This window comes from Trichosurus vulpecula, chromosome 6, assembly GCF_011100635.1.
Source record: "Trichosurus vulpecula isolate mTriVul1 chromosome 6, mTriVul1.pri, whole genome shotgun sequence".
NCBI lineage: Eukaryota > Metazoa > Chordata > Mammalia > Diprotodontia > Phalangeridae > Trichosurus > Trichosurus vulpecula.
In genome coordinates this window covers 28,563,140-28,577,440 of record NC_050578.1, presented here as the reverse complement: position 1 = coordinate 28,577,440, position 14,301 = coordinate 28,563,140, and the positions used below count along the sequence as shown (strand labels likewise).

Genomic DNA, 14,301 nt, shown 5'->3' with positions numbered 1-14,301 from the left:
GCATATGTCCTTAGATATATACACTTGTGTGTGTGTATATCTGTGTGTGTATCTGTCTAACTTGTATGCACATAGCTGTTTGGAGCTTTGTCTCGCCTATTCTAATACACCTCCTTCAGCTCAGCCACTGTGGTTTTGCTTTTCTTTGTGCCCTTTGCACTTAACACATAGATATCACTTGATAAATACTTGCTGACTGACTAATAATAATAATACCCAGCATTTATTTAGAGCATGAGGGTTTGCAAAGTGCTTTATGAATATTATGTTAATTGATCCTCACAACACCTCTCTGAGTTAGGTGTTATTACTCCCCCTTTTTACAGATAGGAAAACTGAGGCAAGTTAAGTGACTTGCCCAAAGTCACACCGATATCAAGTATCTGAAGCAGGTGGTCTTCCCAACCTCAGTACTCAGCCCTATTATTCATTATACTATGTAGCTTCTGGTGACTCCTCTAGGAATAGGCAAGAAACCCTCTTTGGCTCCAGTACTAAGTTGGCTTAGTTGACCTCTGAGGCCCTTGTCCACTCTGAGATTCTCCAGTTCTGATTACGGTCACTGCACACACACGGTGTCTGTTTCCTTTGCTTGATCCTCAGAAAAAAGAAATGCTCCCCTTCTGGATGAACAGCACAGGGAAGCGGGAAGGCTGGCAACACGGATGGCATGGCTATGATAATGAGCTCATGGACATGAGAGGCATCTTCCTGGCCTACGGACCTGGTAAGCCAATGGGAGAGTCTGGGTTCCTTAGCCAACTTCCCTGGCAATGGCTTCTTTACACCAAGGCCTGGGTCGGCTCACCTAGGACGGGCGGCAGGATTGCTTTCTGACCGCTATTTATGAGGGAGCCTGAGCAAACCCAGCAGGTCTCCAACATCTTGTGCTGGATTTTCTCAAATGCTTCTTGGGTTTGGCAAGTATGGCCAAATACTTTTCCTCGTAAATTCTGAATCCTGAGTGCAGTGGGGGTAAAATGTATTCCACATGTCCGTGATTCGTTTTACACTTAATTCATCAAAATGTTATTTCACAGCTATCTGATGTCTGGGAAGGCTTATCAGCCACGGCTGCTGACAGCCGTGTGCTTCAAACCAGCCACAGTCACTCTAGGGGGGCTGACAGAGAAACCTCTCCCGCCAATATTCCCAATGCTGTTCGCTCTGGTGGGGCCAGGTTAGTCCGTGCCAACTAGAAGCCTGGGTCAACACTTGAGCAGATTTTCCAGTGTCTCTGGGATCCAGCTATACTGCTACAGTCACATTAAGAGTAAGAGTGGTTTACCACTCAGAGGTTATCACATAGTCAAGAAGTAGCAGAGGGCAAGATTTGAATCCAGGGTTTCCTGCCTCCATGTCCCGCACTCTACCACCCTGACCTGTTTGTGTCATGGACCCATTGGCCTGTCTGAGGAAGCCTATGGACCCTTGAAATAAAATACATAAGATTACAAAAGAAACCAATTTTGTTGAAATACAATGATCAGAAATGTCTTTTTTTAAAGAAAAAAAGTTCACAGACTCTAGGTAAAGAACCCTCTGCTCTAGAAGCAGATTCACATGATTGAGTTGACCTCCCTAGTCTCACAAGACACCTCCCAATTATTGGTTAGTCTAGAACCCAGACAGACCTGCTGAGTCAGGGCAGAATTTCACGACCCCCTTGTAGCAACAATCTGCTAGCAGCTGCTGTGTCTGTGTAACACCAACAACCACCAGGACACAGAAGGGCTGCCAGCACAGGCTCTTTGATCTTTTTTGATTTTCTAAGGAAAGCAACTTTAAGAGGTTAACAATCTCAGTTTAATCAAACATACATATATCATTCATTTAGTTCTGGGGCAAAAGGTCTGCCCCCTGAACTTCAGAGCAAATACAACCAGAAATTACAAACACCAACAGACAGACCTTGTCTGATCAAATCACAATACATAGTTACCAGAGAAGCACCAATATCTGTCTGGGTTACATGGCTTGCCCGGAGTCTCAACACTCCTTCCGTGCATGAGCCCCAAAAGTCAAACACCAAGCTCCCCTCAATTATATCCTGTTTGGAGCCCTGGGGGCTCTGACATCACCCAGGCTGGGTGAGTGAAAGTTCTCCATCTTCAGTATCACATCATATGCAGGTCCATGACTCCTGATTGCCTTAGTGCTGAGAAATATTCCAAAACAAAGACAGCAAAAGGTTTCCCACCAATTCGAAAAAAGGGGAGACTTGATAGTCTTAGCATCCCGAAAGGGAAGAACAGGGAAGAGTCTGATTACCTTAACACCCCTCTAGTTCTGACCCAGGCTTCTAGAGCTAAATCAGCCCCAGAAAAACTGGACTATTCACCTTTCCCCAATCTGGCCTGGGCTATCTGCTTCCACTGGGTGTTCACTCGGGGTAGACCCCATGCCTGGAATGTATGGCTTCTCTGTAACTGCCTACCGAAATCCTTCTCTTCCTTCGAGGCTTGGCTCAGGTACCAACTTCCTCAGGTATCCTTGCCAGCTCTGTGCAGTTAAAAGGGACCCGACCGCTCTCTCATTCCTCACACTTTGCCTGGATCTTTGCTTTGCCCTTAGTGCGATCTTACTTTGTACCTTTATTTATTTGCTTATGTGGTTATATTCCCCGATCCCACCCCATTAGATTCTAAACCCCTTAACAGAAGAAATTCGTAGCAGATACTTTTTAAAAAGTTTGTTGGATTGAATTGGTTTTGTCAAGCCATCTCCCCCCCATACAAACAAAATATTCATCAGTGATTACCTTGCCCATCTGTAGGAAAGCTGGCCAGATCATGGGCTGCTTTTTTTCTTTCTTCCCTGATTCCCTCATATTCAATAACCATAGACCTCCTAAGCTTGCTCCGATGTTTCTCTTCCAAACATCACGCTAGCTGCTATTGCTCAGCCTTTTAAAAATTCCCCAAGCTGCCAATCTTCCCTGTAACACTCAGAATAAAGGTCTGATGAAAGTCAATTAGAAGGGGTCTTATAATACATGGACAGTGTATATATTAGAATTTTGTTGTTCAGTCTTTTTAGTTGTGTCCGACCTTTGTGACACCATTTAGCGTTTTCTTGACAAAGATCCTGGAGTGGTTTGCAATTTCCTTCTCCAGCTCATTTTACAGACGAAGAAACTGAGGCAAACAGGATTAAGTGACTTGGCTAGGGTCGCACAGCTAGCGTCTGAGGACCCATTTGAACTCAGGTCTTCCTGATTCCAGTCCCAGAGTTCTATTCACGGCACAACCTAGCTGCTCCATGCATTATGTCACCCCTCCTTTTTAATATTCTCACTCTCTTAACCCTAGTTCAGTATATTATGAAACCAGTGTAGCCTCAATAAGGGTTAGTTACCTATTGTTACTGCCAGTGATGGAAGCAGCTAGGTGGCTCAGTGGATAGAGCACTGGGCCTGGAGTCAGGAAGATCTTAGTTCAAATTCAGCCTCAGACACTTACTATCTGTGTGACCTGTAACCCTGTTTGCCTCAGTTTTCTCATCTGTAAAATGAGCTGGAGAAAGAAATGGCAAACTACTCCAGTATCTTGACACAACTAAAAAGACTGAACACCAACAAGAACTTTCTCATCCTAAGTCCAACTCTCTAGCCAAATTGGTTGCAGAGACAAGAGTTGGTTCTATAAGTAATCAGAACTGTTGGAGCCTTAGAAATGATCTGGTTCAATTCCCTCATTTTAGAGATATTTTAACCTATACCCAACTGGAAAGTACCTTGTTCACGGTCACACAGCCAGCCAGTGATAGAGTCGGGAATAGAAGCCAACTACCTGACTGGGCTTCTTCCATAAATGGACTACATACTGTAGCATGGGGAAAATGGAGGAAGAGGTTGAAGCTTGCCTGTTATTTGTTACATATGTGCCTTGGGGAAAGTCACTTAAATTGAAATATTGAGTGACTTCTAATACCCAATATGCACAAAAGAGGATGAGGCTGATTGGGATGGTGGGAGAGACTGGGCACTACAAGTACTGGCTCAAGGAATGAGTTGTTTTTTTTTTTAAAACACATTAAGCACCTACTATGTGTCAGACTCTGTGCTAAGTGTTTTATAAATAAGATCTTTTATTCTCACAAAAACCCTTGGTGGTGCGTTCTATTAGCATCCCCATTTTATAGGTGAGGAAACCAACTGGAATTGGAGTCCAAAGACCTGGGTTTAAATCGTGGCTCTTTTACTTAATACTTAATGACCTTGTACAAGTCACAGCAATTCAGAGTAGAAAGGGACTTTAGAGGTCCTACTGGCTATTTCTCCTATTTCCTCATCTTTCCTACCATCTTTCAAACCACGATTCAGGTGCCCCCCTCCCACACAAGGCTCTCTTCCCATTTGTTAGTTCTCCAGCCCTTTAAAATGACTTGGTAATTACTTCTGTTTATACAGGTATCCAATCAGGAGAACATAAGCTGCTGGAGGGTTTTCCTCTTTGCTTTTTGTATCTCAGTACCCATCAGAGCACCTTGTTTAGTAAATGTTACTTGGATTTAACTGCATCCAGTCTTGCCCATCCTTCAATGGGGATGCTCTCCTCAGCCTCCCTAAGAGGTGGTTATCCAGTCTCAAGTGGAAGATGTCAAATGATAGGGAACCCACTTCACCTTGGGCCAATAAAGACATTCCTTCCTATATCAAGCACTTTACAAATATGCTGAGAAAAAATAAGCCAAAATCTGCCTTGGCAGCTTCCCATTGTGTCTTCCTTTACTAGGTTAAACACTGCTAGTTCCTCCAACCAACCTCTCTGTGGTGCGATCTCTCTCACCAACCTGGGCACTCTCCTCTAGACACACCTAGGGCTGAAAGTCACAGAACCACTCTGTGCTTTAGTTTCTTTTGTTTTAATCTCCACCCCCCAATTACATGTAAAAACATTTTTTAACATTCTTTTAAAAATATTTTGAGTTCCAAATTCTCTGCCACCCTCCCTCTACCCCCCACTGAGAAAGCAAGCAATTTCATACAGATTATACATGTGCAGTCATGCAAGACATATTTCCATATTAGTTATGTTGTGAAAGAAAACATAGACCCCCCCCCCCACCAAAAAAACACCCAGAAAAATATAGAAAGTAAAACAGAGTGTGCTTTGATCTGCACTGAGACTTTCAGTTCTTTCTCTGGAGGTGCATACCGTTTTTCATCATGTGTTCTTCTGTACTTCGGTTTCTTGATCTGAGCAATGGGAATCATCAGATGGTGTAGATTTTGAGTTGTAAGGGACTTCAAGGTCAGTTTAAGCTTTTTGCAGATGAGGAAACTCATTTCTTTCTTTTCTTTTCTTTTTTTTTTTTTGAGGCAATTGGGGTTAAGTGACTTGCCCAGGGTCACACAGCTACTAAGTATCTGAGGGCAGATTTGAATTCAAGACCTGCTGACTCTAAGGCTGGAGGTCTATCCACTGTGGCACCTACCTCCCCCCAAAACTCATTTTCAAATGAGGCCTCTCTACTAGTAAATGTGTCTGTGTACCCTATGCCTTGGTGTTATTTTCCACATGTGTAAAATGGGGATGATAATAACATCACCTACCTAACAGGATTTTTGTGAGAATTGATTAAAAACTTTAAACAAAGCGCTTGCTAAATTCTAGAGTGCCGTACAAATACCAGCTATCGTATTGTCCTGAGAAGGGTTTGGAGCCTCTCCGTGGTCCTCCCCCAGCAAGCCATCTCTAACTTTCTTTTAACCTCTTGGACTCTGACTGTGGCATTTAGATCATGCTGGGCACTAGATGCCTGCTGCTAGTGATATATTGCCCCAATTCCAGAACTCTTTCTACTATACTGCGTCTGCTTCCTGTGGATACAGGACATTGGACCCCAGGGATTTTAATCAAAATTAACTTTCTCTCGAAGACAAAAAAAACCAGATAGACATGAATTCAAAACAGTTATCATTAGGAAGATTGCACTAAACACGGACTAGAGTCTGGGGGTGGGGAAGAGGAAGGAACATGCTAAAAGCACCACTACTTGCAGGACAACTCTTAGCTTCAAACCAAAGAACCTTTCAAAACAAAATACCCAAAGCTGAATCAGGTTAAAGTCAACTTCACTGGGGAGACTTTGTCTAGAGAAAAAAAGTGCTGTCCTATCTTCCCCCAAGACTTAAGACTTTCAATCAGTCACAGCCAGAAGCAAGCCCCTCCCCCCACCCCCACCCCACCACCTTCCTGTACTCTCCCCCACTCCTTTCCACAAGAACTAATTGCAAAAATGTTTCCAGGCAGAACGAGCCTCTGGAACCTCATGCAAGCCAAGTTTCTGGCTCCAATTCCTCTTGCTTCAATTCTCCTGCAAGATTGAATAGCTTTATACCCTGGCTAGCTTATTCCAAAGAAAATGTAAGAGGTTGGACTTTCTAGGCATCTTGCTAGGCTCTGAGATAAAGGCCCAGCCCGCTGGAATCCCAGTACGTGCTTACAGCTTAGGTAAGAAGGCTGACGTCCCTGCCGTTGCTGAGATACAGCCTGAGAGGTCTGAGGCCTTCCAGAGCCTGTCAAGGATTAGCAAAAGGAAAAGGAAAATGATTTTGCAAAGGCAGCTTTCCTTTGGCTGATCCCAGGTTCTGATTGGCACAGCCTCGTCTTGTCCAAGAGAACTCCACATTCTAGAGAAGGTCAAGGTTTAGTGGGCTCTCTGCAAATTCAACAAGCCACTTTTGCAAAACAGATCAAGGTGAACGGTGACAACCCAATCTGTAGAGTTTTTCATCTCATATTTTATACGTAACTCTTCATTTTTTCAACTTGGATTCAAAATCCGAATGAAAGTCAAACTGAGTGTCAATGTACTCTGGACAAGAGAAGAGCAAGGGAAGGGTGGGGAAGGAAAGAAGCATTCATTAAGCTATTGCTATGTGCCAGGCACTATACTAGAGCGTTATAATTTCCTCATTTGATCCTCATAACAATCCTATGAAGCAGGTGCTATTTTGATCCCCATATTACAGATGACAGCACTGAGGTAAGCTGAGATTGAGTGACTTAACCAGGGTTAACACAGCTATATCTGAGGCTAAGATTTGAACTCAGTTCTTCCTTGCTCCAGACTCAGTACCCTCCACCACCTAGCAGAGTATAGAGGCTAGAGTGCTGGAGTGGTTCATGGGGGAGCTGGCTTCTAATCTCAGCTATCCTATTAGGATCTGAGAATTTTGAGCTGAAAGGAAATTTAGAAGCTCTCTAATCCAGACCCTTCATTATACAGATGTGGAAACTGAGGCCCAGAAAGAAAAAAATGATTTGTTTAAAGTCATATTAGAGCTAAGTAATAGAAGTAATATTCTAATTGGAGTTTTCTTCAAACTACACTGCTTTCTCAATATTACCTTGTAGGTAAGCTACAATATACATATATACGTATATGTATGTATGTATAGTTATTAAATATTATATAATAAGATATAAATAATATATCTTATATATATAGTACATATATATATATAGTACATATGTTATGTAATATGTATTATATATAACACATTACACATGATACTTATTATATAAAATATATAATCCTACCTGGGGTAAGCCACTCTGGTTCTTAGTTTCTTTATTGGTAAACTCCTCCATCCTCAGGGGCCCCCTCCTGCTTTGGCAGTGCCAGCAGAGTGGCAATAAGAAAGGAGACAGAGGTGCCAAGAACCACACCATTTTTAGACCATTGACAATCTTTCACTTGACTGTAGGCACTGTAAACATGAAATCTTTCTCCACTGACCAGTGAGTTGACACGTTGGCCAGGGGAGCCGAATCACATGGCCATGTGTGACCTCTATCACCCCTTCCAGCTCCGACACTTTGCTTATGAATCAGACTTCCCAGAAGTCCCCCATCTCCACCCTAAGCCTCTGTTTCTTTTTGTAACCAAAATCTAAATTCAGGAGCAGAGGAGACCAAAAGAATATTCAGGAGCTCCATTGAGAGTGTGCGATGGGGTTTGGGGTTGTACAGGAGTTGTTCACACTGGGACTTGTGGTCCCTCACTCATCGGCTCTTAACCAGGGCACATTCATAGGACTTACTCTGGGAACCTTCTAGAAATGCCAGTACCAAAGAGAACAGCAGCATGATTACCAAGAGACTGTCTGGCCCAGGGGCCAGCATTCCTTTTGGACTTTACTGGATCACTGAAAACTGTGAAACAGAATAAGGGGTTTGTGGGAAGATGATTCTGTACTAACATACAATGGATCCTAGATCCCCTGAAGGCACTCCATGAGACTTAGAGATGTACCCCATTACTAGGCCATAAAAGGAATCACCTCTACATCATTTCAGCCAACCCAGGAATTCATAGAGGGATTCCTAGAGTCCTGTAGGGATTCTGGGATAGACTGATTGCCAGGACAGGCTGAGAGCCAAGCCTCAGAGGACCAGGCATCGGCGGCTGCCCTATAGCCTTCTGGGTGGTCTAGACACTCCTGCCTGGACTCAGAGCTGCAGAAGGAGCCTGCCTGAAGTTGTGGCCTGTGGCTGAGAGATTTAGGGGCCTTCCAGGTGGGTCCAGCATTTTGCATAAACCAGGCAGGGACCCAACCCAAGTCTGATTAGTTTGCTTGAGCCCAGCTCCAGAAGGAGCAGCCTCAGGGAACGGGGGGGGGGGGGGGGGGGGGGGGGCAGAGGGTTCAGCAAATCACTCCCAGAAACAGAACCTGAGCCCAGCCCAGTCTCAACAATTCAATTCAATAAACCATTATTAAGTGCTTACTTAATGTCAGGTAACTTGAAAAATTCTGGGGAATTCTGGGAAAAAAAGGGCAAAAGACAGTCCCTGCCCTCAAGGATCTTTTAATCTAATGGACCCTAACCCAGCAGAGGAAGTGATCTCAGGGGATTTCAGGTAGATTACAGCGGGGGACTTGAGGCTCCAGCTAAGCTGCAGGCTAAAAGCCCTAGGTACAATCCACATGGAACCGGCCCTGAAGCCTACAGGTGGGCTGTAACCGCTGAGCCCAGTGCCAGGAGAGAAGGGCCTCGCAAGGTGCCTATTGCCAGGAGAGGTCCCAGATGAGAGCAAGCCCCTAGGCCGATCCCCAAAAGTACCCCAAGGGAGGGGGCTAATGTGCTCCGAATATAGACTTGATATACCCTTACTACCGTCATGGGTGAAAGACGACACGACTGAGGAAAGTAAGGTTTGATCTTCTGAGCATATTGATTTATGAAGCAATGCGTGCCAATTGCCTAACAAAGTAGGACCAGACCTCCTCAGCTTAGGCCTGGACCCTGAATACAGGGGGAGATACACTTTTATATATTAAAAACAATTTAATAAAATAAGGCCAATTAATTAAAAGGAAACAATTAACCAGGATACAACATTGGTAATCTGATTTCTAATTGGGGCAAAGATTAGGTACTTTCCACGTTGGGAGGGGGAGAGCCAAGAGGCACAATTCCCTGAATTCAGAAAAGGAGGCATCCCATTCCCCTCGAGTGTCTGTAAACAATCAAAGGAACACGGAAACAATAACTTTTCGGTATGGGGCCAGTTTTCAGAGTAGACATATGGGGTTGTACAATGGTGAGAAAACGCCTTGCATCGGTCTTTGGAACGGACTGGGTTTCTGATCAGCATAACCTAGGTCCTGAGTTAAGTGTCTCTAAGCAGCAGTAGAGGTGGTCAAACTTCCAAGCCATGCAGAGGTAGGTTTTTTCCCAAATTCTCATAATTGAATAGTTTCCTCACAAGACAGAATTTGGACTAGACCCATAATTGAATAGAAACTAAGCTAGCTCCAGAATTGAGTCATAAGATGGAGTCAATGTGGTTCTCTCAATTCCCACAATTAATCACTTGCTGTCCTAATCCCACTTGATCCAGGTAGAGGCCCCTCTATGAGCAAATGAAGGCAAACTGCCTATCACGAGGAAATATCTTGGTGTAAGGAATACCAAGGGAATAAACCCTGAAGAGGTTAGCAACCCCATAACAAGTCCAGGTAAAGTTTCAGAGGAAAAAAATATCCTAGCCACAGAGACTCCAAGAGTCGCACAAGGAAATGAAATGAGACAGTGAATGGAAAAGCTAGGGAAGAAAGAATAGCAAGGAACATTGACACCTTAGAACAAAATACCATTCAAAAACTGAATGCCCTAAAAATTAGAATGGGCCAGATTGAAAACAAAGACTCAACAGTACAGTAAGATCAAAACAAACCCTTCCAAAAACATTGAACAGAAAGAAGAAAACCAAATAAATATGATATCAAAAACAGCTGAACAATTGTCCTAAAACAAGGCTGCAGAGAAACAATTATAACATATTTTAGTAAATTAAAATTGCCCGTAACTCTTAGAACCAGGGTACAAAGTGAATATAGAAGGAAAACACTGATCACCTTCAGAAAGAAATCCTAAAATGAAAACTACGAGAATCATCATAGCCAAAATCCTAACCTTATAGGTAAAAGAAAAAAATTCTTCAAACAAACAAAAAGGAGGTCAGATACTGAAGATCAACAGAATTGCAAACATTTAACTTAATTGCCAAACCCATGTTTGTACCCTAACATCACAGTCCTAGGTCTCCCTAATAGGAGCTAGAAATGGTGCTAATGGAAATAAAGATGATCAAAATAACCAAATCGGATCAAAGATATAGAGAGAATGTCCAAGCTGGAGGTGACACAATCATAAGGGCATTGAAGGATCCAGATTGAGAACCCAATTTACAAAGTATCTAAAGGATGGGAGGGGGAGGGAAGAGAGGGGAAGAAAATTTGGAACTCAAAGACTTGTAGAACTGAGTGTTGTAAACTAAAAATACATTTAAATTAAATTAATTTTAATAAATAATAATAAATTTTAATAAATAATAAATGAAATGAAATAAATTTAAATTAAAAATAAGCTAAAAAATAAATTAAAAAAGAAAAAGGAAAAAATAAAGGATGACAAAAGGATCAGAAAGGATAGAAAGAATCTCAGACTTATTGATTTAAAAAAAGGTAATTGGAAAAACATCAGCAACTACTAACAGTTGTTGTTTGTTGTTATTCAGTCATTTTAATTGTGTCTGACTTTTCGTGGCTCCATTTGGGGTTTTCTTGGCAAAGATACTAGAGTGGTTTGCTATTTTCTTCTCTGGCTCATTTGACAGATGAAGAAACTGAAGCAAACAGGGTTAAGAGACTTGCCCAGCATCACACACCTAGGAAGTATCTGAAGCCAGATTTGAACTCAGGAAGATAAGTCTTTCTGACTCCAAGTGTGGCATTCTATCCACTGCACTATCTAGCTGTCTACACTAAACATAGTATAATACACAAAGTGAGACCATCTATGATGGGAATACAATATTCAATGATAGGGTCATAGCTTTATCATTTTACAATTGATCAAATAAGATAATATCTATAAAGTGCTTATGCCTGGTACATAGTAGGTGCTTAATAAATGCTTGTTCCCCTCCCCCCAACCATAATGAACTCAAAGATCACATTATACGTATTGTCTATTGATTATGAAAAACCATTCCACTCAGTAAAATAGTATTATATAAAACACACACACACACACACACACACACACACACACACACACATACACGCATATACACGCACAAAACCTCTTATCTGCTGCTAGCTCACTGGGTTTTGTCCATTGCATTGCTGTTTCTATCCAAAGCGTTTTACTGCCCAAGAATACAACCACTCCCTTCTGCATGTTAATTCCATCCCTCTCTGCTCAACAAGTGAAAGTCTCTTTCTATTTCCCTTTCAGATTTCAAGTCCAACTTCAGAGCGGCTCCAATCAGAACAGTGGATGTTTACAACGTTTTGTGTAACTTGGTGGGGATAACCCCACTTCCCAACAATGGCTCCTGGTCCCGGGTGGCATGCATGCTAAATAGCCAGCCCAGTGAGGCACAATCAGTGCAGCTGAGCAGCTGTGGCCTAGTATTCATTCTCTCCTTACTGTTTGTACAACACATCTGATTCCTTGAGTCCCAAAACAATGTCAGTCAGTGTGTCTCCAAAGCGGAACATTGTCGTTTTTCCCTCCTTTTGTGTTTGAATAATTAGCATCATTAACAGAATCAAGGCTAGATAAATTATAAATGGACCATTTATGAGATAGTTATATACATTCTCTCCTATACACAATTCTTTATTATTTTTAAGTCACTTTTTTTTGCATGGAAGTAGAGAGCATCTCAGCTGTCTCTAATTCATCCAACTCTAAGCCACTGGTTCTTCATGCCAAGAGACTCAGGCTAAAACAACCAGCTGGGCAAAGGTCCTGGCATTTTGTCAACTAGACTTGTCGCCTGTACTGCTTTTGTCTCCTGGGCCCATCTCTGCTATGTTTTCTGGCAAAGCAGTCCCACCCAGGCCAGTCCTCGCCTGTCATGCTCACGAGCATGGTATTCACGTCTATAACCCAGCATCATTTTCTTCCACCCAATATCAGAAGAGGCCTAGGTCAATGCCAATTACTTTCTTATGCTTCTAATCCAACTGAAAGAGGAATTGCTCCTACAAGAAACTTCCAGGTGGGGTCCTCCTTTGCCTGGGTCCCTTTGCCCATGATTTAAGTGAAAAGTTTGTGAAATCTGAGAGCAAAGCAAAGTGGTGGGTTCATCCAAAGACTGAATGTATTTGCTCTCTAGTCCTGAATAGCAGAAAGTTACATTAGAAATGAGCTTCTATGAAGAATCAGAATGTGACAGGCCCAAAGCAGTGATCCATCCCCTTGCCCAGAATCAGCACCGGATAGAGATTTACTGATATTTAAATGCTTGCTCAATGGCAATGCCACGATGGTGCCTGTTTAAAAAAGGTTGCTTTCTCTGTGAGTAAGAGATGGCATGGTATGTTCATTCCAGGACCGGCAATGATATTTTTAGTCATGAATGCATGGGCACATTACCAAAAAACTCAGACAAAGAGAATTCTTTTTTAAGCTCCCATTAGAGATCAATAAATACACCAATAAGCATTTATTAAGTGCCTACTACATACCAGTGAGAGGCAGCATGGAGTAGGTGATAGAAAATTGGCTATGATACATACTGACTGAGTGACTCTGGTCAAATCATTTATCTCTCTCTCTCAGTGCCCAAGGCAGCTCTGAGACTTTGTTTCTGAGAAAGCACCAACTTTTACTGGTAGAGCTTCTTTAATATTAGTGAAACCCAGATCCAGTCCATAGCCCTACTATGTGTCAGGCACTGTATGGCACTTCTACAATGGAAGACAAAATATATATATATTGTGGAAGATAGACTATCAATCATGTAACAACCCAGAATGTCAGACCAAGTACATATCTATCATTCAACAAATCATTCCTTAATTAGGCAGCAAGCATAATGAACCCAGCTCCAGTCTAGCTTCTTTGGACTTGATGGAACAGGGAACACCCTTCTGTTACTTTTTGTATAACAGATCTGATTCCTAAGTCCCCAAACCTCAAGACTTTGTGGAACAGATAACAATGAGCCTAAGTGGAGATATTTTTAATTTCTTTTAAAAATTCACTGCTAGAGATCTTGTGGGTTTTTTATTTTAAAAAAAGACCTAGTTGGACTTTTCAAATGCTAGGAGTGACGTATTTCTGTCTCATTGCATTACATATAAATGCCACGTGACTTTTCATCTGGCTGTGGCCAGCCATAAGATGCCTCAGGAGAGAAAGACCCTTCACAATGCTCACCTTGGAAGACAGATCCTCTTCCTCACCCCAAATCATGTAGCCTGGGGGTTGTCTTTGTGCCATGAGTTATGAGGATAAAGATTCATAGCTTTAAAAAAAATTTGATTTAATCTTGACAAATAATTTCTGTAATCTCAGTAAAAGTTTTTGTAATATGGTTTTAAAGCTCCAACAACCATCAAGTTAAATGGAATGAAGGCAAACCAATCTTTGTTGTCTGGATTTGTTTATTCATTTTTTGGACTAGACTTCCGATATCAGTGGTATAGGGAACTCTCAATGTGGGAACCCCCTCCACCAGTGCTGATCCAGTTCCTCTTCTGCAACAGATGGTCTTAGAAACTCCCCGGGAGCATTGAGAGGTTCAGTAAATATCAGGACGCTATATCATGAAGATATATAAATCTCTACACAGTTTCACCTCTAGCTCTTTTCTGTCTCATTAAGTTCTTTCTTTCTTGTCCATAGAGTCTTAAACTTAGAACCCAAAGTTTCTGATAATGACAAACAGAGGAAGGGGGAAGTTCTTCCTTTCTTGTTCACAGGATCTTAAACTTAGAAGCCAAAGCTTCTGAAAATGACAAACAGAGGGAAGGGGAAATTTAAAAGA

The 14,301-nt window shown here is 42.2% G+C and overlaps 1 protein-coding gene across 1 annotated transcript in view; it reads left to right on the top strand.

Annotated features, from left to right (window-relative positions):
• The window catches only part of ENPP6 (ectonucleotide pyrophosphatase/phosphodiesterase 6), a 156,413-nt gene extending 144,442 nt beyond the window's left edge, over positions 1 to 11,971 (top strand). The window contains exons 7-8 of the mRNA XM_036764529.1: positions 604 to 727; positions 11,757 to 11,971. Coding sequence (XP_036620424.1) covers positions 604 to 727; positions 11,757 to 11,971 — 339 coding nt within the window. The remainder of the gene's footprint in view (positions 1 to 603; positions 728 to 11,756) is intronic.
• Positions 11,972 to 14,301: the final 2,330 nt, after the last annotated feature.